Genomic DNA, 20,445 nt, shown 5'->3' with positions numbered 1-20,445 from the left:
CTTGTATAGCGCCAACATATTCTGTAGGGCGGTACAGCCTTCATCCTTCCTGTCAGTCCGCTGGCGGCAGTCACACAGGAATATCCTGACCAGTCGCAGCCATACAGGCAATTCCAATAGTAACGTATTGGGGGAATTGCTATTTAAGCAATCCCATGGTAGACTCGGTAATACATCTACTACAATGTCTGGCTTTGGCTCTTTGTCCCTCCCGCCATGTTGGGGCCTCTGACACTTTTATTTCTTACTGTACTGCAGGCATTCGGCTTCAACCCACAGGAAGCCTCGTACATTTCCACATCCACCGTCATCTTCGGAGGGTTTTATCTTTTCTTTTTTACTGAGAAGGTCCTGAAGATGCTTCTGAAGCAGAAACACGAGGTAACGTGATGGCGGCGCAGTGTTTAGTGGCGGTCTGCTAATTAATTTCTGTGGGTTGTTGTCATGGTTACAGTCGGAGTATTGTTCCCGGGGTACTAACAAACAGCAAGAGCAGGGATCTGATGAAAATTGTGAACTAATTACCAGAAAAAAAAATGTATAATGATCGACGGCACACCACACGTTCCTGGGTATTATGGGCGTCCGTCTCCTTTGCATAGGGTCATATGGTGCCAAGCTGTGGGTGCACACAGCCGTAATGCGTTCTATCAGGGGCATCATGGCAAACTGAGGAAACTGCTTAGCTAGCAATTCCCTAACTATTGAATGTTCACTTCAGAGCTGCTGGAAATTTCTTGAGATGTGTAGACTGGAACACCATTTCGGCTAGCTCTTGAGCATGCCCATATAACACCTTATCCGAGCATGTATGCTCATCACTAGAAGTCACATGTCCTATCCATATGTCATCGATGGAGCTGGGTGACCAGATATCAGTGAGGGCACTGGGGAAGAGTCTGTATATATACTTTAAGTATTTTAGACTACTACGTTGTGGTGTTTTTTTAACCATTATATTTGTTTGGGGACCCCACCATTGTTGTTGTTCGCTTTTTTTTTTCCGTTATAACTGGAAGTCAATGGTGTGGTAAACTTACAATAGTGCGGAGTTAAAGTACCTGGAATCTAGCAGGAAAAGATCGTATCTCCTGCTGTAAGCCGAGCTCCTGGGGAGAAGACAGAATTGGTTTATTACCTCTTCTGCCTTCTATTTTGCCAGCTATAGGGAATATAGAAGTATGGGCACTCCCAATGGCGATCTGATGGTTGCTGGCTATCTTTGTGACATGGCAGAGCTGCTGGGTCCTACAGATGATCATGGTCTCCTGTCGGTGACGTGGCTTCTTTTCCCCTGTAACTGGGGCTGCTATGGATACCCCAGTTAAAATGGAAAAGGGAACAATAAAGGGGGGAGAAAAAATGTTCTTCAGAGATCTTTTAAGGAACAAATTTATGTAATTTAAAAAAAAAAAAAAAAAGTCTATCTCGCACGATGCTGAGGTTTGGACATTTTTTTTTTTTTTTTTGCATTTGCTGGTTATAAATGATTTATTCCTTCTTCCCCCCTCAGCATGGGCACAGTCACTACACAGCTGACACCAATAAGCGGGACGCAGAGGAAGGGGTGACGGAGAAGCTGCAGAATGGCGACTTGGATCACATCATTCCTCCACCAGGGGGCAGCGAGTCTGACCTCCGCCAACACCTGGGTGATGAGAAGGTGGTGGTGGGCTCCCTGGCGGTACAGGTTGGTAATCGCTGTGTGGATCACTGATGATGATGATGATGATGTACGTGTCTTACATGTCATCTCCCGGTGTAGGACCTCCCAGGGCAGCAGAGCTCTTGTTACTGGCTCAAAGGGATCCGGTATTCTGACATCGGCACGCTCGCCTGGATGATCACGCTCAGCGATGGACTCCATAATTTCATAGACGGTTTGGCCATCGGAGCCTCCTTCACGGTGTCTGTCTTCCAAGGGGTCAGCACGTCCATTGCCATCCTGTGTGAGGAGTTCCCCCATGAGCTTGGTATGTTACCTAATGCAAAGCTAAGTCCGATATGTGGGATCTCTGCTGTTCTGTGCTAGCGCTGAAAAATAGGATGAATGCAAGTGATAACTAAAGTCTGCGGGCCCTCCGGAGATTGGCAAGTGAAGGTGAAAATTGCTGGTGACCCCCATAAATGACACATTGACTAGGACAGGGGCTGCGTCCTTTCCAGTCTATGGATACGTTCTGTATCCTGCATTCTGTCATTCCCATAGACTCCTGAGCATGAGTGCGCACTCTGGGGTCCTACCCCGTAAAGGAGACCCCTGCACTCACCACTGGTGTATCCACAGGATATCCCATAGATGTCAGGTGGGAAGCCCCTTGTATACACAGTAGACATGAGCAACAATATTCCTAGGACCCTAGTCCAGTGGCCAAGTCAGTAGTCCGTTGCCGCTGGACAAAAGCCTTGCAAACCTAGGGCGACATCATTTGCACATGGCGTTGCAGCTATGCCATCCCGCCAAGATGGCTAATGAAGAGGAGCTGGTAATGCCGGTGCTCTGCAGGTTTCTCATGCAGCAGCCACGAAATACCGACATGGCCGCCGGACCAGAGACCAGGAAGTGTGTTCTCTAATAATCGGCATGTAATGGCTCCCTCTAGTGGATGCTGCAAGAAATTAGAATTGTTTCTTTTGACTCTAGGGCTGTGCAGGGGATTTGGAGCTCTGTATCAGGAGAATAAAGTTCTGATTGCTATAACCATATATTGGGGAAGTTTCTATATAACCAGCTGCTAGAATAGGTCCAGGAAATTCACACGACGCACAACTGTGTTATCTGAGCATGCTCGGGTGTTAAACGAGTCTTTTGCTGCTGCTGTAGATGGTTTTTTTTTTTTGTTTGTTTGTTTTAAATCAGACGCTAAATGTGATCAATTCATGTTCTTATATATATTAGACCATTACTGCCAAGTACGGCGGAGGAAATAAGTTATTGCAGTGCAGTGATAATGCAGAATTACATATTTATTCTGTCCATTAACCTAAACTACTCGGGTCACAGTCTATGGAGGATATTGTCTATAAGCTGCTCACTGGCGCCCCCTGCTGTCTGTGGATGTAACCTGCCCCCATGTTGTGTTGCAGGCGACTTTGTCATTCTGCTGAACGCTGGGATGAGCATTCCTCAGGCGCTCTTCTTTAACTTCCTGTCCGCCTGCTGCTGCTACCTCGGCCTGGCTTTCGGGATCCTTGCCGGTAGCCACTTCTCTTCTAACTGGATCTTTGGTTTAGCCGGAGGAATGTTTCTCTACATCGCTCTTGCCGATATGGTGAGTAAAAAAAAAAAAAAAACAGATAAGACCCTGTTTACACTAAAGGTGCATTACAATTTGCGCTCTTAGGTATGTGGTGTGCGTTTTTTTTTTGTTCATTCTTACCGGTCATGTGTATGTCAAAAAAAGAAACCCTTGGCAGTGGCCAAATGGTTCAGTGCATCTTCCCACCCGAATATTGCAACACCAAGAGAAAAAAGTAATGGAATTATGGAAATGACGGGATGGATAGAATTGTTAATGATATGCAAAAGATGAAAAAATGGAACAGAATATTCAAAACCTGTCGACTTTTTTTTTTTTTTTTATTCAAACTGGAGTAAGGGAGGCACAAGCAGAAATCCCTGCACTTACAGCCTTGGCTTCTGTCAATGAGGTTATTAATGGTTATCTGAGGAACGTTCTGACAGTATGAAATCATCAAGATCCGCTGCTGGCATCTCCTCGGCAATGTCCGACCAATGATGTGCTTGATGGGAGACAAGTCTGAAGACTCTGAAGGCCATGGTAGCATGGTTACGCCACACAGGCTGCTCACAGTAGCACCAGCAACCTGGTGTTGTCGCGATAAGTGTCACCGGTAGGTCTCTGCCTGGCGTTGTCCACATTGTCTCCGGATATCATTTCATCCTAGGCAAAATAGTTTTCCTACAATTACCATATAGTGACTATTCACAGCATAGGGGAGACATGTTTGCTGGAACCCCCAACAATCAAAACTTCAGCGTACAACCCACTGGTGGAACCCAAGTGATTAATGCTTTTATTGCCTACCCTGTAGATGAATTATAAGAGGGTGGTGACGTAGTCTGATGGAAGTGCAGGGGGACCCATAAGGGATCATTTGGGTTAAATCTAGTCTAGCAGCAGAGCTCCAATGGAAGAAATCATTAGACAGGAGCATATTAAAGTGTCCAGGACCGCTGGGTTATAAACTGATTATTAGGGGAAAACTAATTTCCCGACTCTACATACAGCAATCAGACTAGCTCCCTGCATTAATGTCCCATCAATGAATCCACTACCCATAATATGTAATATTATATTTTTCCAAGATGGGCATCCAGTCCCTCCTTGTAATTTTTGCAGCGAATCCACCATTACAACATCAAATGGAATAGAGTTCCATAGTCTCACTACTCTTACAGTAAATAATCCACTGTCTCTCCCTACAACTTATTGATAAGGAAAAAAATAAATAAATAAATAATCCCAATCTCTGATGATCCCCGCCCCCCAGTGCACCACCAAATCCATTATCCGCGGATAGAATGAACATGGTACCGCAGCAAGCCGGCCAATAGAGGGCCGCCCATCAAAACTCTCAGCCGAGGTAAGGAGAGCATTAATCAGAGATGCAGCACGGAGACAAAAAGTAACTCTGAAGGTACAAGCTTTTACTTACAATTTGTGTAAGGCTCATTTTGTGTTTGCCAAAAGACATGTGGGAGACTCCCTACATTTAGTGAGGAAGGGGCTGTGGTCAGATGAAACCAAAGTTGAAAGTTTTGGCCACCAAGATAAACGCTATGTCTGGCACCAAACCAACACAGCTCATCACCCCAAGAACACCATCCCCACAGTGAAACATGGTGGTAGCATAATGATGATGATTTTTGATGGCAGGGACAGGGAAAATAGTCTGAGTCAAGGGGAAGACGAATGGTTCAAAATACAGTGATATTGAGCAAAACCTGTTTCAGACTGTCGGTGATTTGAGACTGGGATGGAGGTTCTCCTTCCAACAAGACAATGACCCAAAGAATACTGCTAAAGCAAAACTCGAGTGGTTTAAGGGGAAACGTGTAAATGTTTGCGTGGTCTAGTCAAAGCCCAGACCTTAATCCAATTGAGAATCTGTGGTCAGACTTTAAAATTGCTGTTCACCAGAGGAAACCGTCTAAGGCCAGTCTCGCACGTCCAGATAATTCCGGTATCGGAAAAATCGGTACAGAAATTATCCGTGTGCTTACCGTGAACATCAGTGTGGCACACGTGCGGCAGCCGTGTGCCAACTGGGTACCACACGGACCGTGCAGGAGACAGTGCTACAAGTAAGCGCTGTCCCCTGCATCTGGTGCTGAAGCCGAGCCGGTATTCATATCTTCTTTCCAGCAACGTTCGCTGGAGAGAAGATATGAAAAATCCTTTTTTTTTTTTTTTTTCGTGTTTAAAATAAAGATCCCTGTCCCCGCCCCCTGTGCGCCCACCCGCTGTTACTAAAATACTCACCCGGCTCCCTCGACGAGTCCTCTCCGCGCCGCACCTTCTCCTGTATGAGCGGTCACGTGGTGCCGCCCATTACAGACATGAACATGCGGCTCCAACCCTATGGGAGGTCCGTGTGCGGTACGTGTTTTACACGGACCCATTGACTTTAATCCGTGCGCTCCCACGAACACTGACATGTCTCCGTGTTTTGCACATGGACACACGGTCCGTGAAAACACGCTGACATGTGCAGAGGCACATTGATTTCAATGTGTCTACGTGAGTCAGTGTCTCCGGCACGTGAGGAAACTGTCACCTCATGTACCGGAGCCACTGACGTGTGAAACCAGCCTAACTTGAAGGCGCTGGAGCAGTTTTACCTTGAGGAATGGACAAAAATTCCAGTGGCAAGATGTGGAAAGCTCAGAGGTTTATCCAAAGCGACTTGCAGCAAAATGTGGCTTTACGAAGTACTGACTCTAGAGGGCTGAATAATTATGCACACTGAAGTTTTCAAGTATTTTATCCTATTGTTTTCTTCACAATAAAATTGTAGGCATGTTCCTTACATGCACTGATGCAAACCCTCATACCCCAGTGACATTCCAGGTTGTGAGATTGCAAAACACAGAGAAAATGCCAAGGGTGTGAATACTTTTGCAAGCCGCTCTATATCTACAGTGGCATGTAAACGTTTGCACACTGTTGGTAAAAATTACTGTTATTGTGAACAATTAAGCAAGTCGAGAATGAAATGATCTCTAAAAGACTTAAAGTTAAAGATGACCTCTCCTTTTTGTATTTTAGTGAAAAAAGGCCTTTTTTTACATTTAAAAAATTACAAAAAGGAAAATGGGCAGATGCAAAAGTTTGGGCACCCTTGAAGCTTTCTTCTCAGATAATTTTGACCAAGATTTCAGACCTTAATTAGCCTGTCAGGGTTATGACTTGTTCACCATCATCGTTAGGAAAGGCCAAGGTGATGAAACTTTCCCAGCTTTATAAAAAACCCAGCCTCCTCTAACCTTATGCCAATAAACAGCAGCCATGGGTTCTCTGAAGCAGCTGCCTAGCATTCTGAAAATTTAAAAATGGTGGAGGCCCACAAAGCAGGAGAAGGCTATAAGAAGATAGCAAAGCGTTTTCAAGTTGCCCTTTCCTTAGCTGCCATTTCTTCATTACATTTAAAACTAACAGGAACAGTGGAGGTCAAGATAAGGTCTGCAAGACCAAGCAAAACTTCAGTGCAAGCTGCTCGTAGAATTGCTAGAAGGGCAATTTGGAACCCCCGCTTGACTGCAAAAGACCTTCAGAAAGATTCTGCAGACTCTGGAGATGTGGTGCATTGTTCTACTGTTCAGAGACACCTGCACAAATATAGCCTTCATGGAAGAGTCCTCAAAAGAAAACCTCTCCTGTGTTCTTACCATAACATGCAAAAAACATCTAAGGCTTCTTTCACACTAGCGTCGGGCTCGGCCTGTCGCAGTGCGTCGGGCCGAGGTTACCGACGGTAGCGTTGTCTCCGCCGCACAACTGGTGCAGCGGATGCTGCTTTTCAGCGCATCCGCTGCCCCATTGTGAGGTGGGGGAGGAGTTCCGGAAGGCGCATGCGCGGTCAGAAAAGACAGTCCATCGGCTGCAAAAAACGTTACCTGGAACGTTTTTTGCGGCCGACGGTCCGCCACAACACGGCGCAACCGTCGCGCAACGGTTGCGACGTGTGGCAATCCGTCGCAATGCGTCGCGTAATGTTAGTCAATGGAGAAAAAACGCATCCTGCAAACACTTTTGCAGGATGCGTTTTTTCTGCAAAACGACGCATTGTGACGGATTGCAGTTAACGCTAGTGTGAAAGTAGCCGTTAGGGTTCAAATTCCACCAAGGACAACATATGCAAGGAGTTTGTATGTTCTCCCCATGTTTGTGTGGGATAGGTACTCTAGTTTCCTCCCATACTCCAAAAGCATACTGATGGGGAATCTAAATTTTTAACCTCTCTGGGGACAGTGCCGATAATGTCTGTAAAGTGCTGTGGAATTAATGGCGCTATATAATTGACTAAAATAAACACTTTAGCCACAATGATCAAAATATCAAGTATGTGTGGAGCAAAAAAAAAGGGCACATAAATTCAGGAAAAGAGCATCTCCCCAACCATTAAACGTGGGGGTGGATCAATTGTGTTTTGGGGTTGTGTTGCAGCCAATGGCACAGGGAACATTTCACAGGTAAAGGAAAAATTCAGTAAAATTTCAACAAATTCTTGATGCCAACATAACACCATCTGTAAAAAGCTGAAGTTTGAATATAGGATGGCTGCTACAAATGGATACTGATCCTAAACGTGTAAAAATCCACAATAAACAACCTCAAAAGGCGCAAGCTGAAGGTTTTACAATGGCCCTCACAGTCCCCTGATCTGACCATCATTGAAAATCTATGGCAGGACCTCAAGATGACCCAGAAATCTCATAGAACTGGAAGAATTTTCCAAGGAAGAATGGAAAAAATACCTCAAATTGTAAGACTCTTGTGTGGCTACAAAATCGTTTTACACGCTGTAATATTTGCAAAACGGGATGCTACTAGGTACTAACCATGCAGGATGGACAAACTTTCATCAGCCCATTTTTCTTTTTTGAATTTTTTTTTTTTTTTATAATGTCAAAGATGAAAATACAATTCTTTATTTTATTTATTTATTTATTTTGGCAAAAAAGTCATCTTTAACTTTTAAGGCCCTTCAGAGATGATTTTGTATTCAACTTTTATTGTGAACAGTTATGCAATTTTGACCAGGGCTGCCTAAACTTTTACAAGCCACTGTATACTTTACAAAAAAACGCATGTGTTTTTGCCGCATATAAAGACCCATAAAAAAAAAAAAAAAAAAAAAGTGAATGCAGGTGTAGAATTCATGCAGAACTTCACCTGCATCAAAGCCTGAATAAGCACTGACCGGGTGAACATACCCTTAGACTTTTGATTTTCCAAACTGAATATCCCCAAGTTTGATAACCTGTCTTGGTATTGTAGTGCACCAATTCCCTATAATAACCTTGGTTGCTCTTCTCAGCGCCTGCTTATCTTCTTAAATGTTCTTGCATGATTCCTATAATTTTCCGCCCCTATATTGCTTTGTACGATATTCTACATGTACACTCTCCTAATCGGGTGACCGAGGAGATTAAAGACCGAGACTTCGTGTAACATCAGATGCGCCTTCTATTGTTCTCCAGACTCCTTGGTATAGACCTCATGGTTATGGAGAGGTAAAGTTTCTCCTGCTCTACTAAATGCTTCTTTTTTTTTCCCTCTCTGCTTCAGTTCCCAGAGATGAATGAAGTGAGTAAAGAGGATGAGGAAGGAGGACGCCCCCTCACTGCCTTTCTCATTCAGAACGCCGGACTACTCACGGGGTTCTCCATCATGCTTCTACTGACTACGTTCTCCGGTCAGATCCAGCTGGGCTAAGGCCTAAGAAAGGGACTCGCGGTTTCATACAGCCTCTCCACAGTGGACCAAGGAAGAGGACCATTGTGCAGCAGCGTTAATCTGGTGTACCAGAAGAGATGTCCTACGACATTCATTAATGCTGCCATTTCATTACCAAGTAGAGAGGACCTTCCTGCTCCATACATGGTGGCTGTTCCACCTCCGTGGTGGCTACCTTGGACTTACTGCTGATTTTTCTTCCTAATTTGTGATTTGATTTTGAGGCTGGTATGAAACCCTTTTATCACCCAAAAAAAAACCCCAGTAATTTGCTTGCTCTCGATTTGCATCATCTCTGTCGTGGAGATGTGAGGACTCTGTTTTTAGAACATTTATCTTATCATATTGATAAGTGGATTATACCTCTCCTTGGAAGAAAAAAAAAAAAAAATGGACCAAACCGAGTGTATAAAAAGCCGTTCAGAACACTAGATCATTGATGCGTTACTGTAGCCGTTTTCTTTTTGTTTAGTTTTTCTGAATCTGGCGGCATTTGATGAACTAACCAAGAGCTGCTGATTTGGAGAACGGTCCCATCCTGACCGGACCGGATGTATCGCCCGTTGCCGCCGTCTTGAAACCTAAATAGTGTTTGCTTTATTTTGAATTACAAGGAAGAAGATGACAAACTCTTGGTGACCTGGCGCAGAGGCCGCGCTACATTCTGAGCTTTCTCTACGGCTCCCTAGTGGGCAATGGCACAGTCCTGTAATAGCCCAGTAGTAGGGAGCGTCCCGTACAGGGATGGGTTTGCACATTTTGGTATTTGTTTGTTTTTTGTTATTTATAGTTGTGCTGATGAGGGCTGTAGTATTAGAGAATGCCGAGATGAGTGTGCATGTGGCACTACAGCTACTATAGTCAGGCGCTTCCTTACTGTACTGCCATCATTCCTCATCCAAAATGCTTCAACATATGCTCTAACCATTATATATAGTGTTAAATTTCATTATTTACCATAATGTAATGATTACAATTAAACTTTCATATATTATAGATTCATTATCCACCAACTGAAATTTGTCAGGTCTTTTATTGTTTTAATACTGATGATTTTGGCATACAACTCCTGATAACCCAAAAAACCTGTCTCAATAAATTAGCATATTTCACCCATCCAATCAAATAAAAGTGTTTTTTAATAACAAACAAAAAAAACAACAAATAATAATGTTCAGTTATGCACTCAATACTTGGTCGGGAATCCTTTGGCAGAAATGACTGCTTCAATGCGGCGTGGCATGGAGGCAATCAGCCTGTGACACTGCTGAGATGTTATGGAGGCCCAGGATGCTTCAATAGCGGCCTTAAGCTCATCCAGAGTGTTGGGTCTTGCGTCTCTCAACTTTCTCTTCACAATATCCCACAGATTCTCTATGGGGTTCAGGTCAGGAGAGTTGGCAGGCCAATTGAGCACAGTAATACCATGGTCAGTAAACCATTTACCAGTGGTTTTGGCACTGTGAGCAGGTGCCAGGTCGTGCTGAAAAATGAAATCTTCATCTCCATAAAGCATTTCAGCCGATGGAAGCATGAAGTGCTCCAAAATCTCCTGATAGCTAGCTGCATTGACCCTGCCCTTGATGAAACACAGTGGACCAACACCAGCAGCTGACATGGCACCCCACACCATCACTGACTGTGGGTACTTGACACTGGACTTCAGGCATTTTGGCATTTCCTTCTCCCTAGTCTTCCTCCAGACTCTGGCACCTTGATTTCCGAATGACATGCAAAATTTGCTTCCATCAGAAAAAAGTACTTGGGACCACTTAGCAACAGTCCAGTGCTGCTTCTCTGTAGCCCAGGTCAGGCGCCTCTGCCGCTGTTTATGGTTCAAAAGTGGCTTTACCTGGAGAATGCGGCACCTGTAGCCCATTTCCTGCACACGCCTGTGCACGGTGGCTCTGGATGTTTCCACACCAGACTCAGTCCACTGCTTCCTCAGGTTCCCCAAGGTCTGGAATCGGTCCTTCTCCACAATCTTCCTCGGGGTCCGGTCTCCTCTTCTCGTTGTACAGCGTTTTCTGCCACATTGTTTCCTTCCAACAGACTTACCATTGAGGTGCCTTGATACAGCACTCTGGGAACAGCCTATTTGTTGAGAAATTTCTTTCTGGGTCTTACCCTCTTGCTTGAGGGTGTCAATGATGGCCTTCTTGACATCTGTCAGGTCGCTAGTCTTACCCATGATGGGGGTTTTGAGTAATGAACCAGGCAGGGAGTTTATAAAAGCCTCAGGTATCTTTTGCATGTGTTTAGAGTTAATTAGTTGATTCAGAAGATTAGGGTAATAGGTCGTTTAGAGAACCTTTTCTTGATATGCTAATTTATTGAGACAGGTTTTTTGGGTTATCAGGAGTTGTATGCCAAAATCATCAGTATTAAAACAATAAAAGACCTGACAAATTTCAGTTGGTGGATAATGAATCTATAATATATGAAAGTTTAATTGTAATCATTACATTATGGTAAATAATGAAATTTAACACTATATGCTAATTTTTTGAGAAGGACCTGTATAAAGGAGTTGTCCATCAATTTTACTTTTACATTTTCTTACCACCATAAAGGCCCTTTTAAAAATACCCCCCCCCCCCCCCTGAAAAAAAAATCCTTTCCTTGCTTCCTCTTCGAGCAGAGGACATTGCCGTAGTAAAGTGTTGAGATGACTGCCAAGCTACAAGAGCGAGTGACATGACATCGCTACAGGAAGAAGTGAGATTGGCAGGGAAGGGGAGGCCAAATAGGTGAATAGAACTCCCCCCACCCACACATCGACCCATTTTTAATATTTTAAAGTAGTTGGCTAACTTTTTTTTTTTTTAAAGTTGCATTCAATGACATGATCATGATTTCCATTCGCAGTACAGCAAGGGAGAAGATAGCCGCCATTGTTTGTTCTCTTCTTCCTCCAAAACTCCCATCTCAGGTTCTGACAATAAAATATTTAATTGCGCAGTCTGTGTCCTTTCGTCATTTCTCCGAGACACATTTGCTAGGCTATATCATCACTTTATCACCCTGAGGTTCTGACATCTGGAGCCCCATAGTTGTAGTATCGCATCCAGCTTCTAAGTTTCCCCTGCAGTCCACTTCTAGTCACCTACAGGCGCTTCTCACAAAATTACAGTATCCTCAAAAAGTTAATTTATTTCAGTTCTTCAATACAAAACGTGAAACTAATACAGAGTCATTACAAACAGTGATCTATTTCATGTGTTTATTTCTGTTAATGTTGATGATTATGGCTTACAGCCAATGAAAACCCTAAAGTCAATATCTCAGTAAATTAGAATAATTAACAAAAAACACCTGCAAAGGCTTCCTAAGTGTATAAAAAAGGTCCCTTAGTCTGTTTCAGTAGGCTCCACAGACTGCAGACTTGACAGATGTCCAAAACGCAGTCATTGACACACTCCACAAGGAGGGTAAGCCACAAAAAGTCATTGCTAAAGAAGCAAATGAGAATAACGATGCTCCCTCTACGCTGTGACAGCCCTTCAGATATTTGTAGACCGCTATTAAGTCTCCCCTTAGCCTTCTTTTTTGCAATAGCGAACTTTGATAGTGAACAGATGAGCGGTATGTCTTGAGTAAGGATTTATGGAATATGTTGGGCATATGGAACGAACAGGGGCTTTTTAACCCCCTTAATGACTGGGCAACATTTTTTATATCTGACCTGTTACATTATGTAGTAACTAGCTGAAGAGCCCGGCGTTGCCTGGGCATAGTAAATATCTATGGTAACATAGTAACATAGTTAGTAAGGCCGAAAAAAGACATTTGTCCATCCAGTTCAGCCTATATTCCATCATAATAAATCCCCAGATCTACGTCCTTCTACAGAACCTAATAATTGTATGATACAATATTGTTCTGCTCCAGGAAGACATCCAGGCCTCTCTTGAACCCCTCGACTGAGTTCGCCATCACCACCTCCTCAGGCAAGCAATTCCAGATTCTCACTGCCCTAACAGTAAAGAATCCTCTTCTATGTTGGTGGAAAAACCTTCTCTCCTCCAGACGCAAAGAATGCCCCCTTGTGCCCGTCACCTTCCTTGGCATAAACAGATCCTCAGCGAGATATTTGTATTGTCCCCTTATATACTTATACATGGTTATTAGATCGCCCCTCAGTCGTCTTTTTTCTAGACTAAATAATCCTAATTTCGCTAATCTATCTGGGTATTGTAGTTCTCCCATCCCCTTTATTAATTTTGTTGCCCTCCTTTGTACTCTCTCTAGTTCCATTATATCTTTCCTGAGCACCGGTGACCAAAACTGGACACAGTACTCCAGTGGTTAGTTATAGCACCTCACTTCTCTTATTTTCCCATCACGCCTCTCATTTTCCCCCTCACACCTTTCATTTTTCCCCCCTAACACTTGTGATTTCGACCTCCCATCTGTCATTTTCCGATCACTCCATTATTTTCCCTCACTCCTCTCATTTTGCACTCACACCCCTCATTTTCACCTCACACCCCTCATTTTCCCCTCAGTATATACATGTTTGTCATCTTGTATATATATATTATACACCTGTATGTCATCTCCTGTATATAGTATATACCTGTATGTCATCTCCCCTGTAAATAGTATATACCTGCTGTGTCATCTCCTCCTGTATATACCTGTGTCATCTGATCCTGCATATAATCTATACCTGTGTGCCATCTCTCCTGTATATAGTATATACCTGTGTGTCATCTCCTCCTGTATTAGACTGCGTTCACACGTTATTTGGTCAGTATTTTTACCTCAGTATTTGTAAGCTAAATTGGCAGCCTGATAAATCCCCAGCCAACAGGAAGCCCTCCCCCCTGGCAGTATATATTAGCTCACACATACACATAATAGACAGGTCATGTGACTGACAGCTGCCGTATTTCCTATATGGTACATTTGTTGCTCTTGTAGTTTGTCTGCTTATTAATCAGATTTTTATTTTTGAAGGATAACACCAGACTTGTGTGTGTTTTAGGGCAAGTTTCATGTGTCAAGTTGTGAGTGTTGAGTTGCATGTGGCGACATGCGTGTAGCAACTTTTTGTGTGTCGAGCTGCATGTGACAGGTTAGTGTAGCAAGTTGTGTACAGCAAGTTTTGCGCGTGGCGAGTTTTATGTGTGATGCATTTTCAGTATGTGCAAGTTTTGTGTGAGGCAACTTTTGTGCATGTGGTAATTTTTCCCGCGTGTGGCGTGTTTTCCATGAGGTGAGTTTTGCACATGTGGCGAGTTTTGCGTGAGCCTAGTTTTGCATGTGGCGTGTTTTGCGCGTGGCGATTTTTGAGCGGTGACTTTTGTGTTTCAACCTTTATGTGGCGAGGTTGGTGTATGTGTGGTGAAATGTGTGCTGAAGGTGGTAGTGTGTGGCGCATTTTGTGTGTGTGTTCATATCCCCGTGTGTGGTGAGTATCCCATGTCAGGGCCCCACCTTAGCAACTATACAGTATATACTCTTTGGCGCCATCGCTCTCATTCTTTAAGTCCCCCTTCTTCACATCTGGCAGCTGTCAATTTGCCTCCAACACTCTTCCTTGTAAGTTTAGGTTCATATGTTTAGTGTTTATAAAAATATCAGAAATTTGACAAATTTAAAAAAAATTTGCAGTGTTCAAACTTTGATTATCCCTTTAATCCAGACAGTCATACCACACAAAAACATTAATAAATAACATTTCCCTCATGTCTGCTCTACACCAGCACCATTTCTAAAATGTTTTATTTTGTTAACCTTTTAGGTTTAATAATGGAGCAGTAGTTTTTTTTTCCTTAAGGAAATTTACAAAACGTATTACCGTATATACTTGAGTATAAGCTGAGATTTTCAGCCTTTTTTTTAGGCTGAAAGTGCCCCTCTCGGCTTATATTCAAGTCATTGTCTCAGGGGGTGGGAGGGGGAACGGTGGCGGCTGTGACATACTCACCTGCTCCCGGCGCTGACAGCTTTTTCCAGCGTTGAGCGGTCTCATGGTACCGCTCATTACAGTAATGAATATGGCCCCGACTCCACTCCCATAGGGGTGGAGCCGCATATTCATTACTGTAATGAGTGGTAACAGTGACCGCTCAACGCTGGAAGAAACTGTCAGACCTGAGATGCAGGGACCGTGCCGGGAGCAGGTGAGCACTGCGCGATATTCACCTTTCCTTGTTCCAGGCTCCGCTCTGTCATTCGCGTCCTCTGCAGTGACGCTCAGGTCAGAGGGCACGGTGACGTGGTTAGTCCGTGCCCTCTGCCTGAACGTTAGTGCAGAGGACACGGAAGACACAGCGGCACCGGAACAAGGACCGGTGAGTATTGCAAGTGCCAAGGGCCTTAGAGGCGAGTATGGTGGTTTTTTTTTTTTTAATCCCAGCAACCGCAAAGGGGCATATTGTTCTATGGAGCATCCGATGGGGCTATATTCAATGTTTGTGCAGCACTACATGGGGCAAATACAGTTAAGTCCATATATATTTGGACAGAGACAACCTTTTTCTAATTTTGGTTATAGACATTACCACAATGAATTTTAAACAAAACAATTCAGATGCAGTTGAAGTTCCGACTTTCAGCTTTCATTTCAGGGTATCCACATTAAAATTGGATAAAGGGTTTAAGAGTGTCAGCTCCTTAACATGTGCCACCCTGTTTTTTAAAGGGACCAGAAGTAATTGGACCAAGTAAATAATTTTAAAAAAAATTTTCATTTCTAGTACTTGGTTGAAAACCCTTTGTTGGTAAGGACTGCCAGAAGTCTTGAACTCATGGATACCACCAGATGCTGTGTTTCCTCCTTTTTGATGCTCTGCCAGGCCTTCACTGCGGTGGTTTTCAGTTGCTGTTTGTTTGTGGGTCTTTCTGTCTGAAGTTTAATCTTTAACAAGTGACATGCATGCTCAATTGGGTTGAGATCAGGTGACTGACTTGGCCAATCAAGAATATTCCACTTCTTTGCTTTAATAAACTCCTGGGTTGCTTTGGCTTTATGTTTTGGGTCACTGTCCATCTGTAGTATGAAACGACAACCAATCAGTTTGGCTGCATTTGAGCACACAATATGGCTCTGAATACCTCAGAATTCATTCGGCAGCTTCTGTTCTGCGTCACATCATCAAGAAACACGCCAATGTGCATGGGCTCCTCAGTAAGAGTAATCAGTATATAGATCTTTGGAGAAAATACAGGGTCAGAAGTGGGTTCCTGTCTACGCTTGTGCGCACACCTATCCAGATTGCCAGGTACATGGCTGAGTCAACGGAGTCAGGAGAAGAAACCTGGACTAACATATCCTTAATTTCATCTGAAAGCCCAGTTCGAAACCGATGGTGAAGGGCCTGGTCATTCCACTGTGAGCCTACAGGTCCTTCTCAAAAAATTAGCATATAGTGTTAAATTTCATTATTTACCATAATGTAATGATTACAATTAAACTTTCATATATTATAGATTCATTATCCACCAACTGAAATTTGTCAGGTCTTTTATTGTTTTAATACTGATGATTTTGGCATACAACTCCTGATAACCCAAAAAACCTGTCTCAATAAATTAGCATATCAAGAAAAGGTTCTCTAAACGACCTATTACCCTAATCTTCTGAATCAACTAATTAACTCTAAACACATGCAAAAGATACCTGAGGCTTTTATAAACTCCCTGCCTGGTTCATTACTCAAAACCCCCATCATGGGTAAGACTAGCGACCTGACAGATGTCAAGAAGGCCATCATTGACACCCTCAAGCAAGAGGGTAAGACCCAGAAAGAAATTTCTCAACAAATAGGCTGTTCCCAGAGTGCTGTATCAAGGCACCTCAATGGTAAGTCTGTTGGAAGGAAACAATGTGGCAGAAAACGCTGTACAACGAGAAGAGGAGACCGGACCCTGAGGAAGATTGTGGAGAAGGACCGATTCCAGACCTTGGGGAACCTGAGGAAGCAGTGGACTGAGTCTGGTGTGGAAACATCCAGAGCCACCGTGCACAGGCGTGTGCAGGAAATGGGCTACAGGTGCCGCATTCCCCAGGTAAAGCCACTTTTGAACCATAAACAGCGGCAGAGGCGCCTGACCTGGGCTACAGAGAAGCAGCACTGGACTGTTGCTAAGTGGTCCCAAGTACTTTTTTCTGATGAAAGCAAATTTTGCATGTCATTCGGAAATCAAGGTGCCAGAGTCTGGAGGAAGACTGGGGAGAAGGAAATGCCAAAATGCCTGAAGTCCAGTGTCAAGTACCCACAGTCAGTGATGGTGTGGGGTGCCATGTCAGCTGCTGGTGTTGGTCCACTGTGTTTCATCAAGGGCAGGGTCAATGCAGCTAGCTATCAGGAGATTTTGGAGCACTTCATGCTTCCATCGTCTGAAATGCTTTATGGAGATGAAGATTTCATTTTTCAGCACGACCTGGCACCTGCTCACAGTGCCAAAACCACTGGTAAATGGTTTACTGACCATGGTATTACTGTGCTCAATTGGCCTGCCAACTCTCCTGACCTGAACCCCATAGAGAATCTGTGGGATACTGTGAAGAGAAAGTTGAGAGACGCAAGACCCAACACTCTGGATGAGCTTAAGGCCGCTATTGAAGCATCCTGGGCCTCCATAACATCTCAGCAGTGTCACAGGCTGATTGCCTCCATGCCACGCCGCATTGAAGCAGTCATTTCTGCCAAAGGATTCCCGACCAAGTATTGAGTGCATAACTGAACATTATTATTTGATGGGTTTTTTGTTTGTTATTAAAAAACACTTTTATTTGATTGGATGGGTGAAATATGCTAATTTATTGAGACAGGTTTTTTGGGTTATCAGGAGTTGTATGCCAAAATCATCAGTATTAAAACAATAAAAGACCTGACAAATTTCAGTTGGTGGATAATGAATCTATAATATATGAAAGTTTAATTGTAATCATTACATTATGGTAAATAATGAAATTTAACACTATATGCTAATTTTTTGAGAAGGACCTGTATGGTCGAGCGCTGAAATTTAGCACAGTACTCCTCAGTAGGACGTCGTCCCTGACGGAGATAAGTTTATTCTGATTCTGAGAAAGCCACTCAGTCAGGGTGGTTGTATAAGAGTAAAAAAAAAAAAAGTCAATTGTGGAGAACTCTGGAGCGTCCGGAGAAATGAAAAAGGCCCAAGCCTGAGGGTCATCCTTTAGCAAGGTGATGAGGTGTCCCACACTGGTTCTCAGACAAATGGGGGGGTAGAGTAGGAACTACAGGCGACAGCTCTCCCTAAAGGTAAAAAAAAATCCTACGGTCACCTTAAAATCTGTCAGGCAGATTAACAAAAAATCAAGGGCGGTGCTTCAGGGTCTTGGACTTGAGTGATTTCATGCTGCTGAGACCACCCTGAAAGATCCTGGATGAACTTGGACCAGGTCTAGCATGTGATCCACCACCGCTTGGAGGGGATCCATTGGGCCAGTCGTACTGTTACGGGAGTACTGTACATGGTCAATTGTAAAGAGGGCTACCAGAAACAAACTTGGCTTTAGCTACTCCGTTTTCCAGATCCTAGGAGTTGCCCTTGTCTTCACCCTTTAACCCCTTATACATGGATATGGACTTTACAAGGATACCTAGGCTGGGGCCACCATTCGGTGGTGCGGGCTGTCAAGTAGAATAGTCCGGTAACCAGGTCAGAAACAGGAGATCAGTACAGGGATAAAATCACAAGTCAGGAGCAGGGCTGTGTAGTCGGTAAGCCAAACCTCCAACTCCGACTCCTCAATTTCTATGACACCGACTCCACCAAAATGGGCTCCGACTCCACAGCCCTGATCCTGGGAGAGTCAAAAATCGAGCCGCGATAAAAAAAAAAACAACAAAGGTCTACAGAGAGTCAAAGGAGGAAATGGAGATGTTCTCTAGGAACAATTTATAACTGGCAGTGGACTGCAGCCTTCCAGGAGCTTAAATAGCCTGCAGCCCTGCCCAAGCCACAGGGAAGGAAAGAAACACCGAAAAATTAACTCCTGATCTCCCAGTACAGACAGAACTACAAGTCACTACGAACACGGAACCAGAGTAATCGCCTCATGTCGTCCGCAACAAGAGCGCGGCGCCACCTGGAGACAGAAGCAGAGACGGGAAGGGCCGCCACCACCACAGATGCCACACCGCCACACAAAACAGAGCAGAAAAAAGAAAACAAGTCCTCACATATCTATAATAAAAAAAAACATGAATTTCAGAAGATGGAGTCACAAACCCAAATCATTTTAAAGTTCTCATTTTTTTTTAAGCACTAAAATAATAAATTACACAAGTGGTTACTAAGTGGGGAAGCTGTCGCCAGGTCACGTGTACCACAATGAAAAAAGGACAATGACGGAATGGTGCTTTTTTTTTTTTTACCCTCATTTCAACAAATTCGGATCCCCCCATTATTCAGTATGTTAGATAACAAAGTGAACGGTGTCATTCAAAACTGCAGCTCGTCCCACAAAAAAAACCCAAATCCTCATATAAAAAAAAGTTATGGCTTATTGAAGGAAGGGAGTAAAAGCAAGAGAGAAAGATGGCTCCAGAGTGAAGGCGTTAATATGGGGACTATTTTATGTGTGGGGGGGGGGGTTCTGTTCTGAGTTTTGACGTTAATTTTGGGGTTTAGTGGGGGTCCTGTACTTTATATTTGGGGGTTCTGCTCTGCTGTTACTATGAGGGTGCTGAGAGAGCAGCTGTCCCTAGCAACCAATCAGAGTGTAGCTTCTATTTCTCCTGCTATGGTGAACAATTAAAAGAAGGGATGTGATTGGTTAGCTCTGATAGTAGACGCGCGCTCTGCTTTCTGACCGCAGTCACAGCAATGTGCAGCAGCTGCAGCCCGTCGTGCTCTGGGGAATGTACTTAGCCTCTTCCGGAAGTGCATTATGGGAAATGTAGTTTTTAAGCGTGTGACCGACGAGTGAGGGGGCGTATCTTGCGGGCGCGGTCCCGACACCGGTAGGTGGGCGGGGGGTACGCGCCCGACATACGGAGAGGCTGTCAGAGAGAGGCAGACAGGAGGGGAAGAGACAGCCAGGCAGAGAGCGCTGTGCTGTACACCATTCCATGTGCTAGGGAGAGACAGCCGGGACTGCACGGAGAATTACAGCGCGGGGAGGAGGATGACAGAGAGATTATCAGCTGAGAAGAGACAGGCCTGCCACACAGCAATGTGAGGAGAGTTCACACAGGAGACAGTGACAGGCCTACTCCAGAGACAGCCGAGAGCGCATTGTCAGCAGGCGAGGCCGGGACATGGCGAGCAAGTGACAGACGCCGAGAGTGACACCTGCCCGGCCGCCACCAGAGACGTCCCACCATGTCAGCACCACGGGGTCCGAACAAGCTGTCCAGCACCGAGCGTCCTGTCCGAGGTACCACCGCCTGACCCCGCCGACACCGATCCCACCGCCTGACCCTACCGACACCGATCCCACCGCCTGACCCCTCTGACACCGATCCCACCGCCT

General features: G+C 44.3%; 2 protein-coding genes across 4 annotated transcripts in view; both read left to right on the top strand.

Moving 5' to 3' along the window:
- SLC39A14 (solute carrier family 39 member 14) overlaps window positions 1–11,945 on the top strand; it is a 63,009-nt gene extending 51,064 nt beyond the window's left edge. For all 3 annotated transcript variants that reach the window (XM_069766982.1, XM_069766981.1, XM_069766983.1), the window contains exons 6-10: window positions 259–381; window positions 1,514–1,690; window positions 1,766–1,973; window positions 3,088–3,272; window positions 8,817–11,945. In XM_069766982.1, the coding sequence (XP_069623083.1) occupies window positions 259–381; window positions 1,514–1,690; window positions 1,766–1,973; window positions 3,088–3,272; window positions 8,817–8,963 (840 nt within the window). In that variant the 3' untranslated portion in view covers window positions 8,964–11,945. The remainder of the gene's footprint in view (window positions 1–258; window positions 382–1,513; window positions 1,691–1,765; window positions 1,974–3,087; window positions 3,273–8,816) is intronic.
- Window positions 11,946–19,780: 7,835 nt separating this feature from the next.
- Window positions 19,781–20,445, top strand: part of PPP3CC (protein phosphatase 3 catalytic subunit gamma) — a 76,582-nt gene continuing 75,917 nt past the window's right edge. The window contains exon 1 of the mRNA XM_069766980.1: window positions 19,781–20,349. Within this exon, the coding sequence (XP_069623081.1) occupies window positions 20,295–20,349 (55 nt within the window). The 5' untranslated portion in view covers window positions 19,781–20,294. The remainder of the gene's footprint in view (window positions 20,350–20,445) is intronic.

This window comes from Ranitomeya imitator, chromosome 4 (genome assembly GCF_032444005.1).
Source record: "Ranitomeya imitator isolate aRanImi1 chromosome 4, aRanImi1.pri, whole genome shotgun sequence".
NCBI classification, from domain to species: Eukaryota; Metazoa; Chordata; class Amphibia; order Anura; family Dendrobatidae; genus Ranitomeya; species Ranitomeya imitator.
The sequence above is the reverse complement of the archived record's forward strand: the minus strand, read 5'-3'. Positions and strand labels throughout refer to the sequence as shown.